The sequence below is a fragment of the Haemaphysalis longicornis genome, unplaced genomic scaffold, assembly GCF_048455015.1.
Source record: "Haemaphysalis longicornis isolate Haplotype H1 unplaced genomic scaffold, Haemaphysalis longicornis Haplotype H1 scaffold_1, whole genome shotgun sequence".
NCBI lineage: Eukaryota > Metazoa > Arthropoda > Arachnida > Ixodida > Ixodidae > Haemaphysalis > Haemaphysalis longicornis.
Window position 1 is genome coordinate 291,629,620 of NW_027526203.1, and position 19,529 is coordinate 291,649,148.

The 19,529-nt window shown below is 45.0% G+C and overlaps 1 protein-coding gene across 2 annotated transcripts in view; it reads left to right on the forward strand.

Moving 5' to 3' along the window:
- The first annotated feature begins 132 nt into the window (after positions 1 to 132).
- Positions 133 to 19,529, forward strand: part of Pig-c (phosphatidylinositol glycan anchor biosynthesis class C) — a 31,681-nt gene continuing 12,284 nt past the window's right edge. Inside the window, exons 1-7 of one of the 2 annotated variants that reach the window (XM_077679623.1) lie at positions 133 to 278; positions 2,577 to 2,692; positions 5,190 to 5,259; positions 6,172 to 6,311; positions 11,264 to 11,429; positions 16,016 to 16,051; positions 18,342 to 18,492. In XM_077679623.1, the coding sequence (XP_077535749.1) occupies positions 2,593 to 2,692; positions 5,190 to 5,259; positions 6,172 to 6,311; positions 11,264 to 11,429; positions 16,016 to 16,051; positions 18,342 to 18,492 (663 nt within the window). In that variant the 5' untranslated portion in view covers positions 133 to 278; positions 2,577 to 2,592. The remainder of the gene's footprint in view (positions 279 to 2,576; positions 2,693 to 5,189; positions 5,260 to 6,171; positions 6,312 to 11,263; positions 11,430 to 16,015; positions 16,052 to 18,341; positions 18,493 to 19,529) is intronic. The other variant, XM_077679618.1, reaches the window with a different exon arrangement.

Consider the following 19,529-nt stretch of genomic DNA (forward strand, 5'->3'; position numbering starts at 1 on the left):
TTTACTAATTTAGTATGACACGTATGAAATTATTTAAACCTTTGGCAGAAAAAAAAATAAAGTTTTTGTATAATCTTTTTTCTTCATCATCATCACGTTAGACTTTTTTTTTTTTTAGCAAACCGCGAATGCTTGCTCCGCGTTTTCCGCGCTTTTCTCCGTGACATTTATGCGTAAAGCGAAGTTGACAGTGTTTCATACCATTGTTACCCATTGATGTCGTCGAGCAAAGACCCGTAATTAGACCGGAGGCTGCCAGACTGGACCATTTTTTGCAGGTTTGATAAGTACCAGCTAAAGGGCCGTGTACTTGTACGGCTGTTGTTCCCCTCACTCTCTTTTCGACTAACTCAACTCACGAACTCTTCAAAACCAGTGCATGACATGCTTAAATCAGTGTAGTATGCATTACGTAATTTACATACTTAACCGAACTAGTAGTTGTGCAGCGTCTTGTTACCCTCGCTCTCATAAGCTGTCAAAACTCTTCAAACACAGTGCGTATCATGCGTAAATCATGATTCACGCATGATGCTTAAAGTTCAAAAAAACTGAAAGTTCAAAATTATTGCTTATATGTATATACATTGTTGATCTTTTTCGGGTTTCATGTATTTTTAAATCGGGGTGTAAAAAATGGGGTGCTTAATCGGGGAGAAATCGTTTTTTTTTTTTTGTAACAGCATTCCGAAATTCGGGATTTTTCGGGTTAAATCTACAGATGTGCTATGTAATACACTCAGTTTATTTTATCAGAAGGTGTCACGAGCTTCTCTAATTTGTTAAAAATGTGTGTTTGCTTCAAGCTGGTAGTTGTGGGGACATCGTGTTTACTAGCAAATACTCTCCTAAATTTGGTGTTTCTTTGGAAATAAACCAGTAATGGTAACAGTAAAGAGCATTGATAACTTTTAAGAAATGAAACATTTTGTTTACAAAAAAGTGGTCATCGATTTTTTACACATCTTGTTTACATACATTATCGTCTGCTGTCGCAACATGTCGGTCTCCGTTCAAGACCTGTCCGATTGTTGAACGTACTTCAGCCGGGAGAAAGTTCTGTCGACATCACAGCCTCTGTTAGCTAGGCACAGCAATGTCAGTGCAGCATTTGCCAGCCTGGTAGCAGTGAGTTCAGAAGCTGTGTTTGTGGGGTTGCTTCCTGCAAGTACCGGTTGAGAACAAACGGTGGACCATCAGCCCACAATTGTGCAGATCAGTACTTTTAAAGGGTCCATTCGGTGAGAAATCAGGTTTAACCTGATTCTTCTGAAACATGTTCGAGGCGTAAAATCAGGCAAAATCAAGTTTTCCCCGAAAACGAACAACCCTACATATACATGGGGTTACGACGATAATTGGAACACTTTAACATTTTTTTCTGAATGAACCGCTGCTTGGTTCGCACTTAAACTTCACACGAAGGTCCATTTTGTGGTCCATTTTGTGGTCCATTTTGTTTGACACTGGGAGCAACGACGGTAATTGCCTGTTTATCCTGAAAAGAAATAAAAATGACTTTCGCCTATGGGGAAATGGTGGCCGATTGGGACGTTGTGTAAGCCAGTGCAAGCTGATCTTGGAACGATGGCGCCACGGGGGGTATGCAAAGCGAAACGGACGATGGGGATTCACGGTAGGAAGGAGCCAACTGAGGTAGTAGACGATTAGAAAATCTCTTTCTTCCCTAGTTTATGATGGTCACAAATAGTTTCCTAACAGCTGATACTAATAATAAAAGATCCCTACGGTTCATCGTTGCCAATAAACATTAGATTTTTTCTTCACCTGCTTTCACATTTTCTGATCGTCTGCTCCTTCCTACCATGGAAAGAGCCAAATGAGGTAGCAGACGATCATAAAACCTGTTTTCACATTTTATGATCGTCTGCTACCCCACTTGGCCCCTTCCTGCCGTGGAAGGAGCGTGAATCCCCATCGTCCATTTCGCTCTGCATACCCCAGGTGGTGCCGTCGTTCCAAGATCAGCTTGCACTCGCTTGAACATCCAAATCGGCTGCCATTTTCCCATACGCAGAAATTGTTTTCATTTATTTTCAGAAAGAAACAGGTACGTACCGTCGTTGTTCCTGGTGTCAAACAAAATAGACAACAAAATGCGACCTTCACGCGAAGTTTGACCGCGAACTGAGCAGCAATTCGCTCATGAAAAAAAATTTAAAGTGTTCCAATTATAGTCGTAACACCCTGTATAGTGTAGACTTAGTTTGATCTCTCAATTAATAGGTGGTCTGAAAGACGCAGTGGCACTGTGGTTATGTCAGTATTCATATTTTTGTTGTGTAATGCCTTGACTGTGCTAAACAAGCTAGCATTGACTTGGGGAGCTGTGCCTTCACACTTTTCTGTTTAAGATTGTGATGGAGGAAAATTTTTCTTACTTGCTACTAGTTGTAATTTGAAGGGTGCCTTCAAACTCGTGGTGCATGCTTTGCAGTGCAAAAAAGGAGGCAGAGGGTGAAAGAAGCTCATTGGACAATTGTAAATCCTGTGCCCTCAATTCTGACAGGGTTCTGATGCAATTGGTCTAAGCTGTACCCTCTTGTTTTACCAAGTGCAGTGTCCGAGGCGATGGAGCCAGGGCGAATTTGGAGGAAAGTGCTGTACGCTGACCAGAGGTTTCCAGACAACTACGTTCACGAATCCTTTCTCGGCCAGCTGCGCAGAAACGGTTAGTTTTCCTCTTCCACTTTGAGACGTTGCAAAGGCGCATCTTGCTTTGTTGTACCTTTTGTCGTACGGCATGAAATAATTTGAAGAGGCACAATGTGGAACATCATGTGCAGCTTTAATTTATTCTTTTGGTTGTGTTTTTTCCCCCTCAAAGTTTGCCTTATGGCATAAATCGAAATTGTAAGCAAGTGCAGTTCAGTAATTGTTTTCATGTAGTATTCCTGGCCATTTTATAAAATGTATGACAGGATTTCTTTTCCTAATTTTTTCTTCATTCCAATGATTTGTAATGTTCTCAGCTTTTTTAAAACAAGAACTTGGTTTTTTACTTTTAGCTTGCACGTTGTCACCATAATTTCTAAGCAAAGGAAAAGGTTTTCTTGCCACGTGCAAAGCTTTTCATGAATGTTCAGCTCTGGTTTGGAAATCATCCCCTGGCGGCCGCTTTTCTGATGGAAGCAAAAAGCGAAAAATGCCCGTGTGTTCGAGATTGCGGCGCACGTTAAAGATCCCCAGGCGGTCAAAATTAATCCGGAGCCCTCTACTACGGCGTGCCTCATCATCTGTGTAGCGTCCGCACGTTAAACCTCATAATCAATTAATCAAATCATCCCCTACTGTGTCATATACCCGAGAACCAGTGGGAGTTGAGCCAAGCTAGCTCCTCTGCAAGATAGGCAAGAGCTTCATGGATGTGTTTTACATGGGGGGTGGGGTCAAACGTCCTTCCCGGAATGCTGAAAACTCAAAAGCCTGTATGAGTACCAGTGTGAATTGAAAGATGAAGGGGACAAAGGATTCCTTAAAATAAAACATTTCAGTACATTTTGGAATGAGCTGCAGAAAGCTGGTCACTTTGTCTCAACACCCGGGCCTATGGGGCGTTACTTAGCCGGCAACTTGCAGTAGCGGGATCAGATCTTCACTCTCTGTTTTCACAGTCACCTTGGTGGCAAGTGAATCTTGCTGGTGGCAAAATGTTGTTTCATATAACTGGAGATTACTGGTTATGTGCTACATTGCACAAGCAGGGATCTTTTGGCGTTTTTTTTTCTTGGCGAACATTTCTGGGTGTTCATCTGTGTGCAGTTATGCAACTTAAAGGGGCCATGAAGACAAAATACAAGTTTGTTTTATTCAAAAGATTTCGTCTTTTATAGTGCCCCCAGCACTTGCCCGGCAGCAAACGAGGCCGTATTCACTGAGAAATCAATCAATTTAGGTTAAAACTTTGATTCTCCCGCCAAATCGTGTGTTTCTGAAACATCAGCAATGAAGTCATAAGAGCGTTAATTCAAAAGAACTTCCACTGTGTCGTTCCGCTCTGCAGCCTTGCTTGCTGTCAGTCCTCCCAGATGGCGCTACCGTACTCATCCCCGGACCGTTGTCTGCCGTTGCTTTGTTTTTGACTTTATTTTCACCTGGCTTGTTTTTGCTACTGTAGAAAGTAATCGTTTCGTGAAACATGGGGCCCGCTTGACAAACAGGGTCACGAAAGACAACGTTGCTTACTGCAATCGGCCAGTGTCGTGTAAGACAACTCCAAATCGGCGAACAACTGTACAACTAAAACATGCATAGTGCGCCCAGTACCAACAGCAGTGCACATCGGTACTTCTACACTTACGTGTATTTTCATAACTTTCACTGTTTACCGCACCATTCTTACTGCTGTAAAACGAATATGCACCACATTTAAGCGCAAATAGCTCGTTCGGCAAGCTTATAAGCCGTGCCTAATTTGCGTTTGCTTTTGCCGGCCTCAGCCAATCGCACAGCTGGTCACGTATAACATATGTTCTGTTGGGAAATGAGCTACTGGGTCGCATGGCCATTCCCTTTTTTCCTAATGTATATATAGCTTAATTGAGCAATGTGCACGTTAAAAGTGGCGTCAGTATGATTCTAATGAAGCAATCTTTCGAATGAACCAAACTTGTGTTTTGTCTGCATGGCCCCTTTAAAGATTTTTTTTTTACATCTGGGGTGCCAAGAACATCTTTATGCAAGAAAATAAAACCTGCATATCTATTTCTCAATTAATATTCCTCAGTGACATTGGCAAGTTGCGTAAGCGTTGACAAGTCAGCGTTATGCATTCTGAACATTGATACAAGGACTGTTGCTGATGTCCTAAACTTGGGAGCATTGTTGAGCAGTTTATGTTAACTTTTGCTTGAATGTGAACATCTTTGACAGAACTCTGCCTTCTTGGATGGAGACAGGTGAAAGTAAATAAAATAAAGTACTCCTACCAAAGGCTTTGATGGAAGCGTTTGGAACTTTTATTCATCGGGGGGAGGATCTATCCCGATATAACTGATGCTTTTGGCGAAAACTAGTTGCCCCCTAATGCAGCCGAGCAGGCTTCGAAACGATTTGAAGGCTTTCATTAAAACCTGTGGTTTGAGTATTTATTTCATTTTCATTTTACTACTTTGGTGCATTTCTTGCGGGAATTTTGTGCCTCCATGGAACTTTTTCGTATTTTGCAGTGAACATAGTCCATTTCACTCCAGGCGATGTTTTCTACGGAGCCACTGGTTTGGTGCAGCAAATCTGTCGGTATGCCATTTTTGTTTTATCTCGTAGAAATGTATTTTTATAATATTTATTGGCTCATTTACTGTGTCAATTATGCCACAATTGTCTTGACCGCGTGCGACAGAGTCTGCTTTCGTTATTTGTTTTTCTTCACAAGTTCACCCGCCGTCTCCGACTTACTCAATTTGCAGCCTAAAGGGTACCTGCACTATGTGTGCAGCTTTTGTTTGCTGTGATGCCATTAGTGTGCTATATTTAAGTACATTTCGCCATTGCTTTGTAAGCAGTAAATTTACAAACGAAGGGCACATCCAAGTATAGCATGCTGTTCGCATGTTGATGTGAGTCTAAATTACGGCCCTTCTCAAATAGCAGTCCCACATGTTCGGGATGCAATCTGGTGTATGATTTTCTTATGTATTTCCTATGGGTCCTCCAGTCTCAAGGCAGTCCTTGGACTGCTTGCAGGCTATCCAGGATTGGTAAATCAAGGAAGACATACGTGTTGCCACTTTACTCGAAATGTGGAATACTCTGCAGTGCAGGGAGTTTAATTCTGCAAAAAAACTAATGCACAGGTTTGGTGAATTTTTTGTCGCCACCTAAGCACCACAAATGCAGCTTTGGGTGTAGGAAAAAACACTTGCATAGCGTCTGACCCCAGCTACTGTAACGCCACAGCATCATCACAGATTGAAAACAAATCTAGGTCCTAGTGTTTGCCATGGATAGCGGCGCTGTTACTACGCCAAAAAATAATTATTTAACTGTGTAGTATCACTCTACTACAGGGTACAAAAACCCATAAAAATATACGTTAAATAAGCATTGAAGTGAATTTTTTTTAACGACTTACTGTGCTCTAGCCTGCGGTGTGTGCAAGTGTAGTTTGCCTGCAATGCACGGCTTTCAGCAAAAAGTGTGTCAGTGCAGCGTCGCCCTGTTCGCTGTACTGTTCGAGCACCTCCAGGATGGACTGCTTCAGCCCTGGGACATTTTCTTCGGTCTGGCAGTGCTTGTCTGTCCGGCGTACTGTTGGTACTCAGTGGTGCAGCAAAGGACGATAGCTCAAGGTAAAAGCCCGTGGAGCACAGGGTTTCAGTGCACCTTTCTTTATGCCCACAGCCAACAATGTTAATTTCTCTTCCAGGTTTGTCTCGTACAGCCTGTCTAACATACAGAATTGGTTTTGTGGAAAGTTGTGTCACTAGGTACGAAAAAGGGCACCAGATATGCTACAGGAGACCGCTGTGCTGGCACAGACAGAACGCTGCTCCCCATCCCTCTTCCTTGCACTGTTTCCCTAGTTAACATCGAACTGACTTGCCCAAGCCTCTACGTTAGCCAAATTCTGTAGCCTTGAAAAGCACAGGCAGCTGTAAGTAAAATCAAGTCAGCTGAGAAGTCAGCGTGATTGAGGGCCTGTCAATATGTGGCAAAAAATGTGTTGGCTTACTGATTGGTTTGCTCCGAGAGATTGATGGAACAGTTGAATGTCAAGGCATGGGGCCTAGGCATGCGAGCGCCCACGAAACGCTATCATGAGAAACGTAAACTCAGTGCTGTGGTCATCCTCCTCGCCATGATCTAGTGTTTTGCGGTTATTTGCCTACATGACGCATTCTATGGTGACACAACTTGAGCCTGTAATTTTGCTAACGCAGCGGAAGAAGGGCTGGTGATGAAATGCATTACATTACTTGTGTTTGATTGGATTGTAAAGCAGCAATTTTCTGTATCCTAGATCAAAATATTTGCCCTCAAGATACACTCAAATCTCGTTATAACGAAGTTGAAGGGGAGCCGTAATTATTTTGTTATATCCATCATTTCGTTGTATTAATTATAACAGTTTACGGCAATATATGCTGTGTTGGATGCATACGTATAAGCATGCAAAGAAGGAAATTGCCTCGCGGCCCATTGTACCGCTACGCGACCACGCATGCGAAGGAAATTGAATACAAGATATTATCTTGCTTGCTTGATGCACTCACTGCCTAGTTTATTCTTTGCTAGACATAGCTGGATAAAACGTCCATGATGCTCCTTTGTTTCGGACATTGCAAGCAAAAGACTTCCTTTTCAGCGGTGGCCACCGCGTTGATGCCATGGGCACGGAAGAAACGACGTAGAAGGTCAACTGCATCGAGCGCGTGTGACGACACCGGCATGTTGAATGCGTGGGCATGGTAGACCGCAGCGTCTTCGTCATTGCTTGCGTCAGTTTGTCCGGTGACATCTGCGACAATAGCTTGTCGGCATCAGCATTGAGAGAGCCATGCTCCTTGCTCCGCCCCGCTGACTGAGCGAGGAGGATGGCTCACTCGGCCGCACGTGTCGACACGGGAGTTTTAAATTTAAAACAGCGACGCCGAACGAGTGTGGAACTTTGCGGAGCACTTCACGCAACGCCATGGGGTTTTAAATGCAGAGCATTTCTTTAACTCATGATGTCACCCGTTCTAGGCGTCCGTAGTAGTCCGCATCGCTCGCCTCAACATGCCCGGCTCAGAAGTTTCGCTATCGGCGCGATCAACATTCGATAGCGCGCCCAGGCACGTTTCAAGGACACTCTCTCCCCTCTCTCGGACTCAACGTGCGCCGAGGCTGCCAATTTTACTGCTGACAAGCGCTCTCTCGTCAGCAGTTGCCACAAGTGCAACAACATTAACGTAACGCAAACTACTTAACGTCGTGCGCCCCCGGAAATGCTCTGCATTTGATCGTGCCTTTCGCGAGGGGGATGTTTCACTGCGTCACCATGCGAACAGTTTGCCACGCTTTAGTTTCGAGTTCGCCGCATCTTTTTGTTGGGAGGGGAGACTAAAATTGTTCGTTATATCCATTGACCTCTCTATTGTACTTCGTTAAATCGAGGTTTCAAATGCATGGTTCTCTATGGAGATTTCAAGGGGAATTTCATTTGCTTTGTTACGTTCATTATTTCGTTATATCCCGTTATGTTATAACGAGGTTTGAGTGTACTTGCACTGGTGTTTTTTTAGTCCTTGTCGGAAGAGGAAATGCTCAACGCTGAGGTGCTAATTTCATTCCTGCGACTATGAATAACCATTTATACTATGAGCGCAGTAAGCCATTGAGAATGCTGACACCAGGTTGAAATCGGTCTCAAATTTTGTAGTTGAAATTTGAATATGCTGGTGCGTATGAGATTTCAGCACACGCTGAAGAAGCTGAGTTAGTCTAAATTAATCTCTATCCCATCACTACGGCACTCCTCATAGCCCAAGTACAGCTTTGGCATGCTTAGCCCCAACTTGAGCTCAGATTTGTGGGCGCTTGTTGAGCAGTGTGCCTAATATCAGTGAGTTAACATAGTGCTGGGTGCATTGCTGGGTTACTTATTGTGTTTCTGATCTGCACCTGCATGTACAACTCTGTCTCTGTGAATGCCTAACTACATCTAACCCGTGAGCCACTTTTAGGCTGTAGCATAATAGGGATGGAACTTTCGTCGTGGGCACCTGCATGGGCAACACGTTTGGGCGACGCAGCTGTGTAGCATAGGTGTGGTTTGGTTATGAGCAGAACCATGTAGGCACCACTGCATTTCCAACCACACATTTCGATGAACACCCATATATGTCATATCGCACTCCTTAATTAAAGGGGCCATGCAGACAAAATACGAGTCTGTTTTATTCGAAAGATTTCGTTTTCTACAGTGCCCTCAGCGCTTGTCTGGAAGCAAACAATGCTTTATTCACTGCGAAATTAATCCATTTAAGCTAAAATTTTGATTCTCCCACCAAATCGTGTTTTGACAACTTCTGCAATGACATCATAAAAATGGGTCTTCAAGCTAGACTTGGTGTGAAGCGGAGAATTGTTCACCGTTAGTCAACCTAAATGACGCCACCATACCGCAGCGGGCCATTTTCTGCCTTTGCTTTGTTTTTGACCGTATTTGTGCCTGGCCTGTTTTTGTTCAGGGAGAAAATAATCATTTCGTGAAACATGGTGCTTGCTCAACAAATATGGTCCCGTAAGACACCGTCGCTTACGCCTATTGGCCCATGTCGTCTGAGACAACCCCATAGAGCTGCAGTGCTGTGCAGCTAAAACAAGCATAGTGCGTGCAGTACCAACAGCAGTACGCATCGGTACTTTTATTTTTAAGTGTGTTTTCGTAACTTCCACTGTTTAACCCACCATTCTTATCGCTATAAAAAGAACGTACCCTAAATTTAAGCGCAAATAGCTCATTCGACAAGCTTGTAAGCTCTGCCTAATTTGCGTTTGCTTTTGCTGGCCTCAGCCAATCGCAGAGCTGACGCGTATGACATCATAGGTTCTGTTGTGGGAAATGAGCTAGTGGTTCGCATGGCCATTCTCATTGCCTTATTTGAGTGAAGTTTACAGTCAGCATGATTCTAACGAGGCAATCTTTTGAATGAACCAAACTTGCATTTTATCTTCACGGCCCCTTTAATAATGTGAGGGGTGGAAATGTCTGATTCACAGAATATAACATCAACGTGTGCTACACATTTCTCGCATCTCAAACCAGTGCTTTGAAAGTTCTAATCCATCGAGACATTGTCACCTATTTGGCCTGAATCAGACACATGTCGGTCTACCAAATTCTTTATGGCGTTCACAATAAAAGGTGCCGTTGCTTCCCTCCCTGTTCTCTCTGTGATGTTGCTAGTGTGCTAGCAGCCCACCAAGAGATTGGGAAGTGGCGTCACAACTGTGGGGTTCCTACGATGCAGGAACCAATGTGGTGAGCAGTTGAGAGTCAAGTTTTCAGTTGAAGTGAGTTGGTTCATTTGTTACCCACCGTGGTGGCCCAAGGTGCTGCGCTGCGCTCTGTGAGGTTGCGGTTTGGTCACTAGCCGCGTTGTGCATAACCTCGGTTGGCCTGAATGGACCGGTAGCCTTCTGCTACTGCATGCCTTGTATAGTCCGCGTGTAGCTTGGGTGCGAAAAACCTCGACTTGAACTACGTGGATTAATTAGCCCTGTATTTCTGCGTGTTGCCAGCGGGAAAGTAGCTATCAAGTGCTTTTGGGGAAAGAGGCGGGTCGCTTGTTTTTGTAGTTTATTTATTAGAGAGTCCCCACGTGAGTCATAACTAGAAAAAAACAGTGTGCAGACACGACTGGAGAAAAAGGACATGTGCAATGTTGAACTAACACGCAGGGTTTATTGTGCACCAAAAGCCAGATACTTCCAACCTAGTCCCATCTTTGCCCTCTTTTCTAGGTTAGTAAATACCAGCCAGCCCACATCAAACACAATCCCATGTGAGTGAATGTGTGTTGCTGTGGTGTTATTCATCGGGATTGGCAAAAAGGCCACCCATATCAGTCAAACACTGTGGTGAGCTTAATTGTGTAGTATGTCGATATTATACTTTAAAGGGGCCATGAAGACAAAATACAGGTTTGCTTCATTAAAAAGACAGCTTTGTCCCGGTTACAATGGTATCAGTTTTGTCGCAAACTTGAAACAACAAGTAATTGAGATATCAAAGAAAACAGATGAAGCAGTAGCAACTTCCCAGCCGCTTTCTAGAGATATTTATACCGTCAAAGAATCATGCTTGTGCTATTGGTGGCCGCTGACCTAGGCCACCACCAGGAAGCATGACTGGGCGATTGTGGTGGTGTCTCTCGATTTGCTTGATCATATCACTTGAATGCTAACGTGCAGTTAACACACTTGTAACTGTTTAAAGTGCTAGCCCATGTTATGTCACCACTACCCATGTTAAGTCAGTTGGAAGTTTTCAATATTTCTTGTTCTTTTTCGAACAAAAAAATACCTCCCAAGGCTGGAATGAAGCTGAGAGAGTTACCCAAGGTTAGTTCAACAAAGTTGTATTTTGTCTTCATGGCCCCTGTAAAGAAACCGGTGGATTTTCACAAGAACCTAATCTGTCTGTGCACTCGTGAAATGGCACGCAAAACGTATCGTTTCACAATGTCAAGCTCAGGCAAACCGTGTGTTTTGTCCAGTGTGTGGCAGTTTGCAAACCTAACCCCCTGCTCCACAGTGGTGGAAGACCTGCATCGAGCTGCTGTGTTCATGGCCTTTGGGTCATCCCTGGCGCCCATCATGGCCACCCTGACTGAGACCATAAGCACTGACACAGTGTACGCCATGGCTGCCGGAGCGCTGCTGCTGCACCTGGCGTGCCATGACTACTCGCGTGGCCTCAGGTGGGCTCTGCTGCATTCTGTGGCTCGCGTCGTCCTGCCACAGCCAAAAATCGCCAGTGCAGCGCTGTTGTGCCTGAGGCATGAGCAGCACCTTTCGTGAAAAGCTCGAGCTAACCACATGGTGCCGTGAGTTAAGAAACACGCAGTGCAAGGGCTTACTTGCATCTTAAAGGAACGATGGGGACAACCACTTGGCTTCATTCAAAAGGCCGCGCTAGGTCTTGCTTCAGTCTTGGGAACATTGCCACCATCGGTGAGGAATTTGCGATGAAGGGGCGCATTTGCAATTATCCGCTGCTGTCACGGTGATTTTGTGATTTTGATTTGGGAACAGCCCGAAATGGGCAGTCGTTATGCTGACTTCCATGCCAGAAGGCAAGCAACACAATCTAGTGAGAACGGGGAATAGTGCTGCTGCCGGTTAAACCTGGTAAATCCTAGTGGTGTGTGCTAGAGATGTAAGCAGTTGAAGAAACCATTAGAACTTTCAGTCAAAACAGTTTTTTTTTTTAACCAGCATAAACCTGAATAAAACAAATAGGGCTTTCCTGCAGAATTCTGCAGCAATGCTGTGCAGGAAAGTTTTTAGTGCAACTTATATGTGAGAGTACTGTTTTCATTTTTTTTAACCTTTTTTATTTATCTCGCGTGAATGTTCGCAGGAGAGGGGGAGTGTAAAGGGCCATGCCAAACTAAAAACGGCAGTTAGGCATGGCGCATGCGAATCGTATGTGACCACGATGGACTGAAAAACAGCCGAGCTGTGCGAGTGAACCAAGTGGGCAGGCACTTGAGCCAAGTCTTTTATCTCTTGTAATTTTGTAGTTGTATCTAGTTTTCGAATTAACGCGCAATTATATCTGTCGTATCTAGCAAGCTATTCACCAGTACAAATGTTGAAGAGACCAGGACAGGTCTTCAAGAGAACGCTGTTATGTCTGGGCCCAGGGAGCCCAGGCAGGGAGAACCGCTCGAGACGAGTGCTGGGAACAGAATCGTTTATTTCACACTAGCGCATGGGTAGAGCGAAGATGAGGTGGCTGGAAACAAGGGGGAAAACCGTCGCCCGAACGGCACGTAGCTGGCAGGCGTGGTTGCTGCTTATTCGAATTGTCTGGCTCGCAAGCGCAGAAGTGGTAGGCCACTGGAGCGGCCATGCGTCGCCTGCATAGGCATACGCAACATCCCTTCCTCCTTAGACTGGTCCCTGTATCGTTTCAATGGATGCCGTTTGCGTTGCGGTCGTTGCGGTCTCAACTCTGTTTCCAGGTGTTGCGTGGACCCGCCAGGTTGGTCTTCGCTGGGCTGCGTCACACAACTGTCCTGTTGGGTCACTGCTTCTTGAGGTTGGGAGTAAGGTGCTGCTGGAGAATCATGAGTCGGTGATTGAGGAGTTCCGCCGGTATGTCGATCACGTATGGAGCCGGCACTGTGCCTTGGTAGCTTGGTACCGGTCTGTTTGTCTCATTGGGAGGCGGCGAATTTTTCGTAGGGCAGGCTTCTGCACCTGGCTTAAATGTGATCCAGGTGCTGACGAAACATTCCTATTTTGAACTTGATTAACCAAGATCGATCCAAGTCTCTTCAATACAGTTCCTTCCACCCAAGTAGGGCTTCCAGTGAAGTTAAGGAAGAAGACCTATTGTCCTACGGCCACTTCTCGAGGAGATGTTGCACTACTGTGGTCAGATGCCTTTTTTTCAGCCAGTGGGGGCTGAATGCGTGTTAGGGCCATTGAGAGTTCGCGACCGAACATGAGCACGGCTGGAGTTCTGCCTGTTGCCGATGAGACAGTCATGTGCTGCTTGAGCAGATATCGAGCTAACCTGCATGCGAATGCCCCCGATTGATCCTTGGCTAATGCCTGCTTTGTCTCAAAGACCATTCTTTCTGCTTGTCCATTCGTAGCAGGGTGATAGGGCGCACTGGTAGCGTAAGTTACCGCGTTCTTCTTCAGGAAATCTTCAAATTAAGCACAAAGTACAAGCCGTTGTCTGTTACCAGCTTTTCAGGAATGCCGAAAGTTGCAAAGAGGTTTCTTAGTTTTTCAATCAGCATCGGTGATTATATGTTGCACATGCAGCGTACTTCAAGCCACTTGCTGTACGTGTCTACGACAACTAGCAACATCCTCCCCTCGACGGAGCCAGCGAAGTCTGCGTAAACTGTGTTCGAGGGTGTTGTCGGGCTCTTCTAATCTGGTGGCAGAGCTTTCGGGGCCGTTTCGCCATCCTTCATATCCAGGCGCACCAGTGGTCCCATGTAGCCATCCATGAATGTCTTCTTTAACACTATCCGGATTGCGTGCGAGAGCCTCCCTGATGTCTTGCATTGGCTCTGTAATCTGTGACTTCGTGTAGTGCAAAAAAAAAAAAAAAAAAAAAAAAACGGACAAGGACACAGGGAGACAACAGGCACAAGTGTTTGTGCCTGTTGCCTCCCTGTATCCTTGTCTGTTTTTTTTTTCTCCCCCCCACCCCCTCTTCCCCGCTACACGAAGTCATTGATTACCGCTACCAACTAGCCCAAACCCAAACTCTGTTAATCTGCAATCTGGTTCATCCCATGCACATGAATGCGCAGTGCTGAAAACCAGTCAAGCTGAAAACAGTTCCTCTTATCACAAGCAAGGGTAGCAAGTAGTCCTTTGACTTGAATCACACACGAACTTGTTCAGAACCTAGAACGTAAAGTCCCTCTCCCGACCAAGTGCGCAAGTCAAGGCTTCGGGGCATTCTTTGGCCAAGCTTGGCGGTAGGTAGCCTCGCTGATCAGGGAGCACGCGGCACCCGTATTGACTTCAAATTTTTAGAGGCCTTCCCTTGACTTTCACGTCAACAAAGGAATTTCACGTCAACAAGGAACAAGGACTTACTGCATAAAGCTCGTAGCTTGAATCATCAAATGTAGTGTCGTTGCTTGGGGACTGTGCATAGCTGTAATAGGAAATAGTTACTGGATTTTTTTTTCCAAAGTAATGATACATTCCACTGGCCTGCACGGCCAGAGAGAGCAGATTAGTCTGCGCTGAGAGCGGATTAGTCTGCGCTGATGCACAGCCACCGAGCCCACAGAGCGCGGCGGACGGCAGGGGTGGTTTTATAGGTGTTCCGTTGAGGATGTTGCTGTCGAGGGTGCTTCCCATGGGCATTCCGGAACGGAAGGCGGTAGCGGCGACGCTGTTGGCTACGAAGAGTTCGTTGTTGGAGAAACAGGGAAGGAACCTGTGCTGGGGCTGCTGGGACCGGTCGGCGAGTTTTGGGGGAAGGACAAAAGCTTGGGCAGAAGAATGCCGGTGAGAAGACCGTGCACCTGCATGGCCAGAGAGAGTAGATTAGTCTGCGCTGACGCACAGCTACTGAGCCCACCCTGCTTTGTTTCTGACCATATTTGCACCTGGCTTGTTTTTGCTACAGTTGGTAGTAATCGCTTCGTGAAACATTGGGTATGCTCGACAAACAGAGTCACATAAGACAATGCAGTTTACGCCAATCGACCAGTGTCGTTTGAGACAACCCCAAAGCGTCGGACTGCTGTGTAGCATAACAAGTATAGTGCACGCAGTACCAACAGCAGTATGCACTGGTGCTTCTATGTTTATGTGTCCTTTTGTAACTTCCATTGTTTACCCTGCCATTCTTACTGCTGTAAAATGAATATGTATCACATATTTTCATATTACATATGAAAATAGCTCGTTCTGAAAGCTTATAAGCCCTGCCCAACTTTCATTTGCTTTGCCGGCCTCAGCCAATCGCACAGCTGACCACAAGACATCATACATTCTTGTGCAGGTAATGAGCTAGTGGGTCGTCGCATGGGTGTCAGTGTTATTCTATCAAGGCAGTCTTTCGAATAAACTGAACTTGCATTTTGTCTGCACGGTTAAGGCAAGTAGGTACCGTATTTGTGGTCTTGACATGTGCAAGATACGTTTTTGGTGAATGTGCTGATTCTTGAGGCAATTGAGCTACAATGTTGGCCTTAAAACAAGAAGCAGACTACTGACACCACTGCAAGATGACACTTCCTTTGCTACAAGTCTCGATGATAACAACAGCAGGCAGCAACAAAACCGGAGCTGCAAATTGCAGGCTGAAACATTTGGATCTATATAATATGAGGCAGGAATTTCATGTGGTAAGATTTAGAAAAGGAGCTCACATTATGCTTAGGTTTTTATGGTATTTTTCTTAGTTGGCACGTCCCTCTGCTGCATCAACTAGGCCAGGTTGCACACTTGTTTTCAGTTTTCAGTCATGCTCAAACTTTGTTTCTCGGCCCTTGTTTGTCTCTTTAATCCCCAAACACCTCTGATGCCTCCCCAGCCCCCTGAAATCTCCAATGCCCCTTTACTACATCTTGCATGCTACTTTGATTACTACACGCAACTATTACAGTGCAAATTGCCTAAACTAGAAGGGCACCCAAACAGGCAGTGTTGTTAAAATGGCAACATTTAAAAAGTGAACATGCGATGTCTCTGTTATGACAAAGCTGCTTGCTTAACATTGCTACTGGCAAGATTTGTGTAGTAATAATTCTTGGCTTCGTAAAAATTGCATACAAATGCCACTTTGTTGCAGGCCTCAAGCAGAAGATGGGGAGCCAGTTTCAGATGAGTGAGTTCCTTTGTTCTGTATCAAGAGCACAGCCGAGAAAACTAATAATTAGCTTTAAATAATGGGTTATTATTAACTCCACTGAATGGGAGAGTTCAATTTTGGAGTTTTAAACGCTTTTGGTGTACCCCCCCTCTTCCTCTCCCCAAAAAATGGTTTTGAACTTGTTGGTTAATTTTTCTCAAACGAAAATAGGACAGTGATCTTGTCCTACAGAAGTGAACGTCCAGCAAGCAAAGCTGTAAGGTGCCTAGGTGCTGGTCCTGTGCCCTCTGCCTTCCTTTCCTTTGTGCTAAACTTGCCGCATCTTGCCAACCAGTGGTGTGCACTTGATCGGTGGCTGGCTGTGCGCGTGTTCATAGCGTGGTTCGAAGCTTCTGTGATGAGCAGCATGTGAACTGCTGTGTCGCGTTTTATTCTCTTCTCAGTGTGTTTGGTTTTGTTTTCTTGCTCCTGGGAAGCATGTGAGTGAACATGCTGTGTTCATTCGTTTCGCTTCTGCCTCCTTTCTGCACACATACGTCATGAAGAATCCCAACCGATGAGAGGCTAACAGCTTCGCTGTAATGAAGTAAATTTCCTTTGGGTTTTATTTGTGTCCGTGCAGTAGAAGGTGTGAAATTTCAGTTTATTTGGAGCTCGCTGCAGTCAATTAAGGGGGCAGTTGGGTCTTTGGGGCCGAAAAACAGTAAAAAAAAGCGTTTTCTGAAAAATGGCATTTTCGGCCTCCACGGCCTTTTTTCTATCAGTCTGTAAATTTCCTCATCAAAAGGCACCATATTTTGTTGTTATTACATTATAATAGCATTTTAAGTGCACTCTACAGCTCAATTAGCGCAGAATTTGATAGTTAAACGGCACTTTTCTTGCAATGCAAAGCTAGCATTTCGTCCTCAGATATCATGGCACCCAGAGCAGGTACAACTGTAATTCTTTTTGCTTCTGATACCGAAATGTGTGGAGAATACAATGTTGGAAACAAATTTTTGAAATGGAGGCTTTGGAAAATTATTAGTGTGTTCAATTGGCACCACCTGCAAGCCATTTCTGGCAGAGCGCGGGAGAAGCGAAGTTCATTGTGTTGTAAAACGACCAAAAATAGCTGAATCAAAAAAGTTCTTCCTATGTTGTATTCTTTAGTCATTTGTCTGCCTAGCCATGTGGTAATTGCCATTCTGTATGGAGTGGTTATTTAGTAACTGACCCAAAATAATGGCAATTAATCATTAATTAACTCAAAATATAATCAACTTACAAAAAATCTAATGGTAGATTTGAAACCAGCACAAAAAACTCTACAATGCGGTGCAGTTTTACTAAAATTGGTTGATAAATAAAAAGATAGCTCTAAGACCAGTCTGCCCCCTTAACTGTGATGAGTGCAGATGAATGCCTGGGAGTACCATTTCGAAGCATAACGACTGAGAGAAAACCGCTGTTTCTGTAGGTTTTTTTATTTATTCATGTGATAGCAGAAAAGAAGTGTGAATAAGTCGCCTACCGGGAATGAAACCCTGGTCTGAGATACGTGAAGCAAGCTTTTGACCACTGCAGTATGTTTTGAAGTCTTACAAAGTGGCTCTACAATTTTTTTATTTCACATTTTGTTGCATTGGCAGTATAGGTGTTCCGACCACTTTGTGTTCTAGTACCACTCTAGTCTCGTATTGCTCCCTGCTGCAGGTGGCTCCATGAGCCGTTTAGCCAAGTTGGGCAGTGCTTGCCAAGCCTAACCAACCCCATCCCTTGCACCTGATGCATCACCGGTTGCACGATCCGAAAAGACCGACAAGGTTGTTGAATATGTAACTGAAAGAAAGGCTGCATTTTTTATGGAGCCTTTCTCTATGATCAAGTTTAAATCAAGCTGTAGGAACAGCCGTCGATTGTCGTGTGGCTTCCCACGTTTATTGTTGTGCATTAGTTGTGCATGCCTGACAGACAGTGATGATGATGAGGGCGGGCACAGTTGTGATGTTTATGATGCTGTGCAGGGCTTCCCCCTACCCCCTACCGGGTTCCTTGGCAGCATCATCCCTGTCATCACCGTGTTACTTTACAAATTGATAATTTTAACTTAGTGTCAATGCCCTTTGTGCAAGTTTGTAAGCACTTACTAGGGGCTGAAAGGCAAGTCCATACTGCACTAATACTTGCAACTGCTGTGATCACAAGGATTTTTTTCGCTATGACGTTTGGGCAACTGTAGCTCTACTCCGCACTTTTGAGCAGCACTGATTTCGGCACAAGTTCAGGCTTGGGACTGCAGTCTGCCCCTGTTGTGGTGCAGCGGGCCGTGGGAAGCCATCGCACTCAATGGGGCCCTGTTTGGGGCCGTGTGCCTTGCCTCACGGCTCTCTGGTGTTGGGCCAGTGATGGCCCTGTCTTCCCTGGCGGTTGGCCTCTTCCTTCTGGCACCCCTGCTTGCATCCTGGGTGCAGGTAGGTGGACAGCTGCTGCGCATGTGCCTAATATTTTAGGACTGCAATGCATTCTTTTCTTTTTGAGGAGGCGTTATTATGGTGATGGTGGACTTTTCGGCAACCATACGTACTCAGTTCTAATGCGCCCGAGATTTTAACTCTGCTAATTTCAGTGATCAAAGAGAAGAAAAAAAGTGTGAAGGCTTGCACGCATTGTGCTAAGTACTTAGCATCCTGTGTTTTCGGGTTTTGTGATTTCGTAGGGTTGAATGGAACAAAAAAAAAAAAAAGAAACAAGTGCTATTTTGAAAGTTGTAAACTGAGGAGAAACCAGGCAGAATTAATAGCTTTTAAACGGGTCCTGAAGCACAGTTCCAGTTATCCCCTCCTGCGACGCAATCCGTATTAATGGAGTTATTGCATATCTAAAGAGTGGTTCTTTTCCTCCGTGTTGCATCAAAAAGTTTTGCCGCAGTGGCTGGGATGACGACTGGCCTGGTTTCATACGCAACTCTTACAACTTCGCAACTTTGTTTTACTAAAGCTCCTCAGGATGATGGTGCCATCTGTTATGCACTCAATGAAGTTCTAAAATTGCTGAGTTTGGTGCTCACAAGTTGCGGTCATCACGGCTTTGCATGCGAGCCATTTCGGCAGAGCTTTTTTAGCATAAACAAAAACCAGCGTCAGTTATGGTAAGCACTTTGGCCGAACTTCTGTGGCCGTGTACTTTGCTCCGGCACCGTCTGGTGTACGTGGTCGTAGCAGTTCATACATCTCCCAGTGTGGGGGCAGTGCTTCCAAATTCCCGAGCTGTGGTGGCTGCCAGTAGCAGGCAGTTCGTGTTTTTGTAAGTCCGCCTGTGTAATTCAGCCCTTTTGTGATCATAAGGAAGCACGATTACAAAGTGGAGAAAAGACAGCTGCACCGAATGGCCTGCTATATGGTCTGCATTGATGGGGTGCAGCCGACACAAGGACGACGCTTGTGTTCCTGGGAATACTCAAAAAAGGCTGACCTATAGCATGGATGTCTGCTTTGTGACATGTAAACAT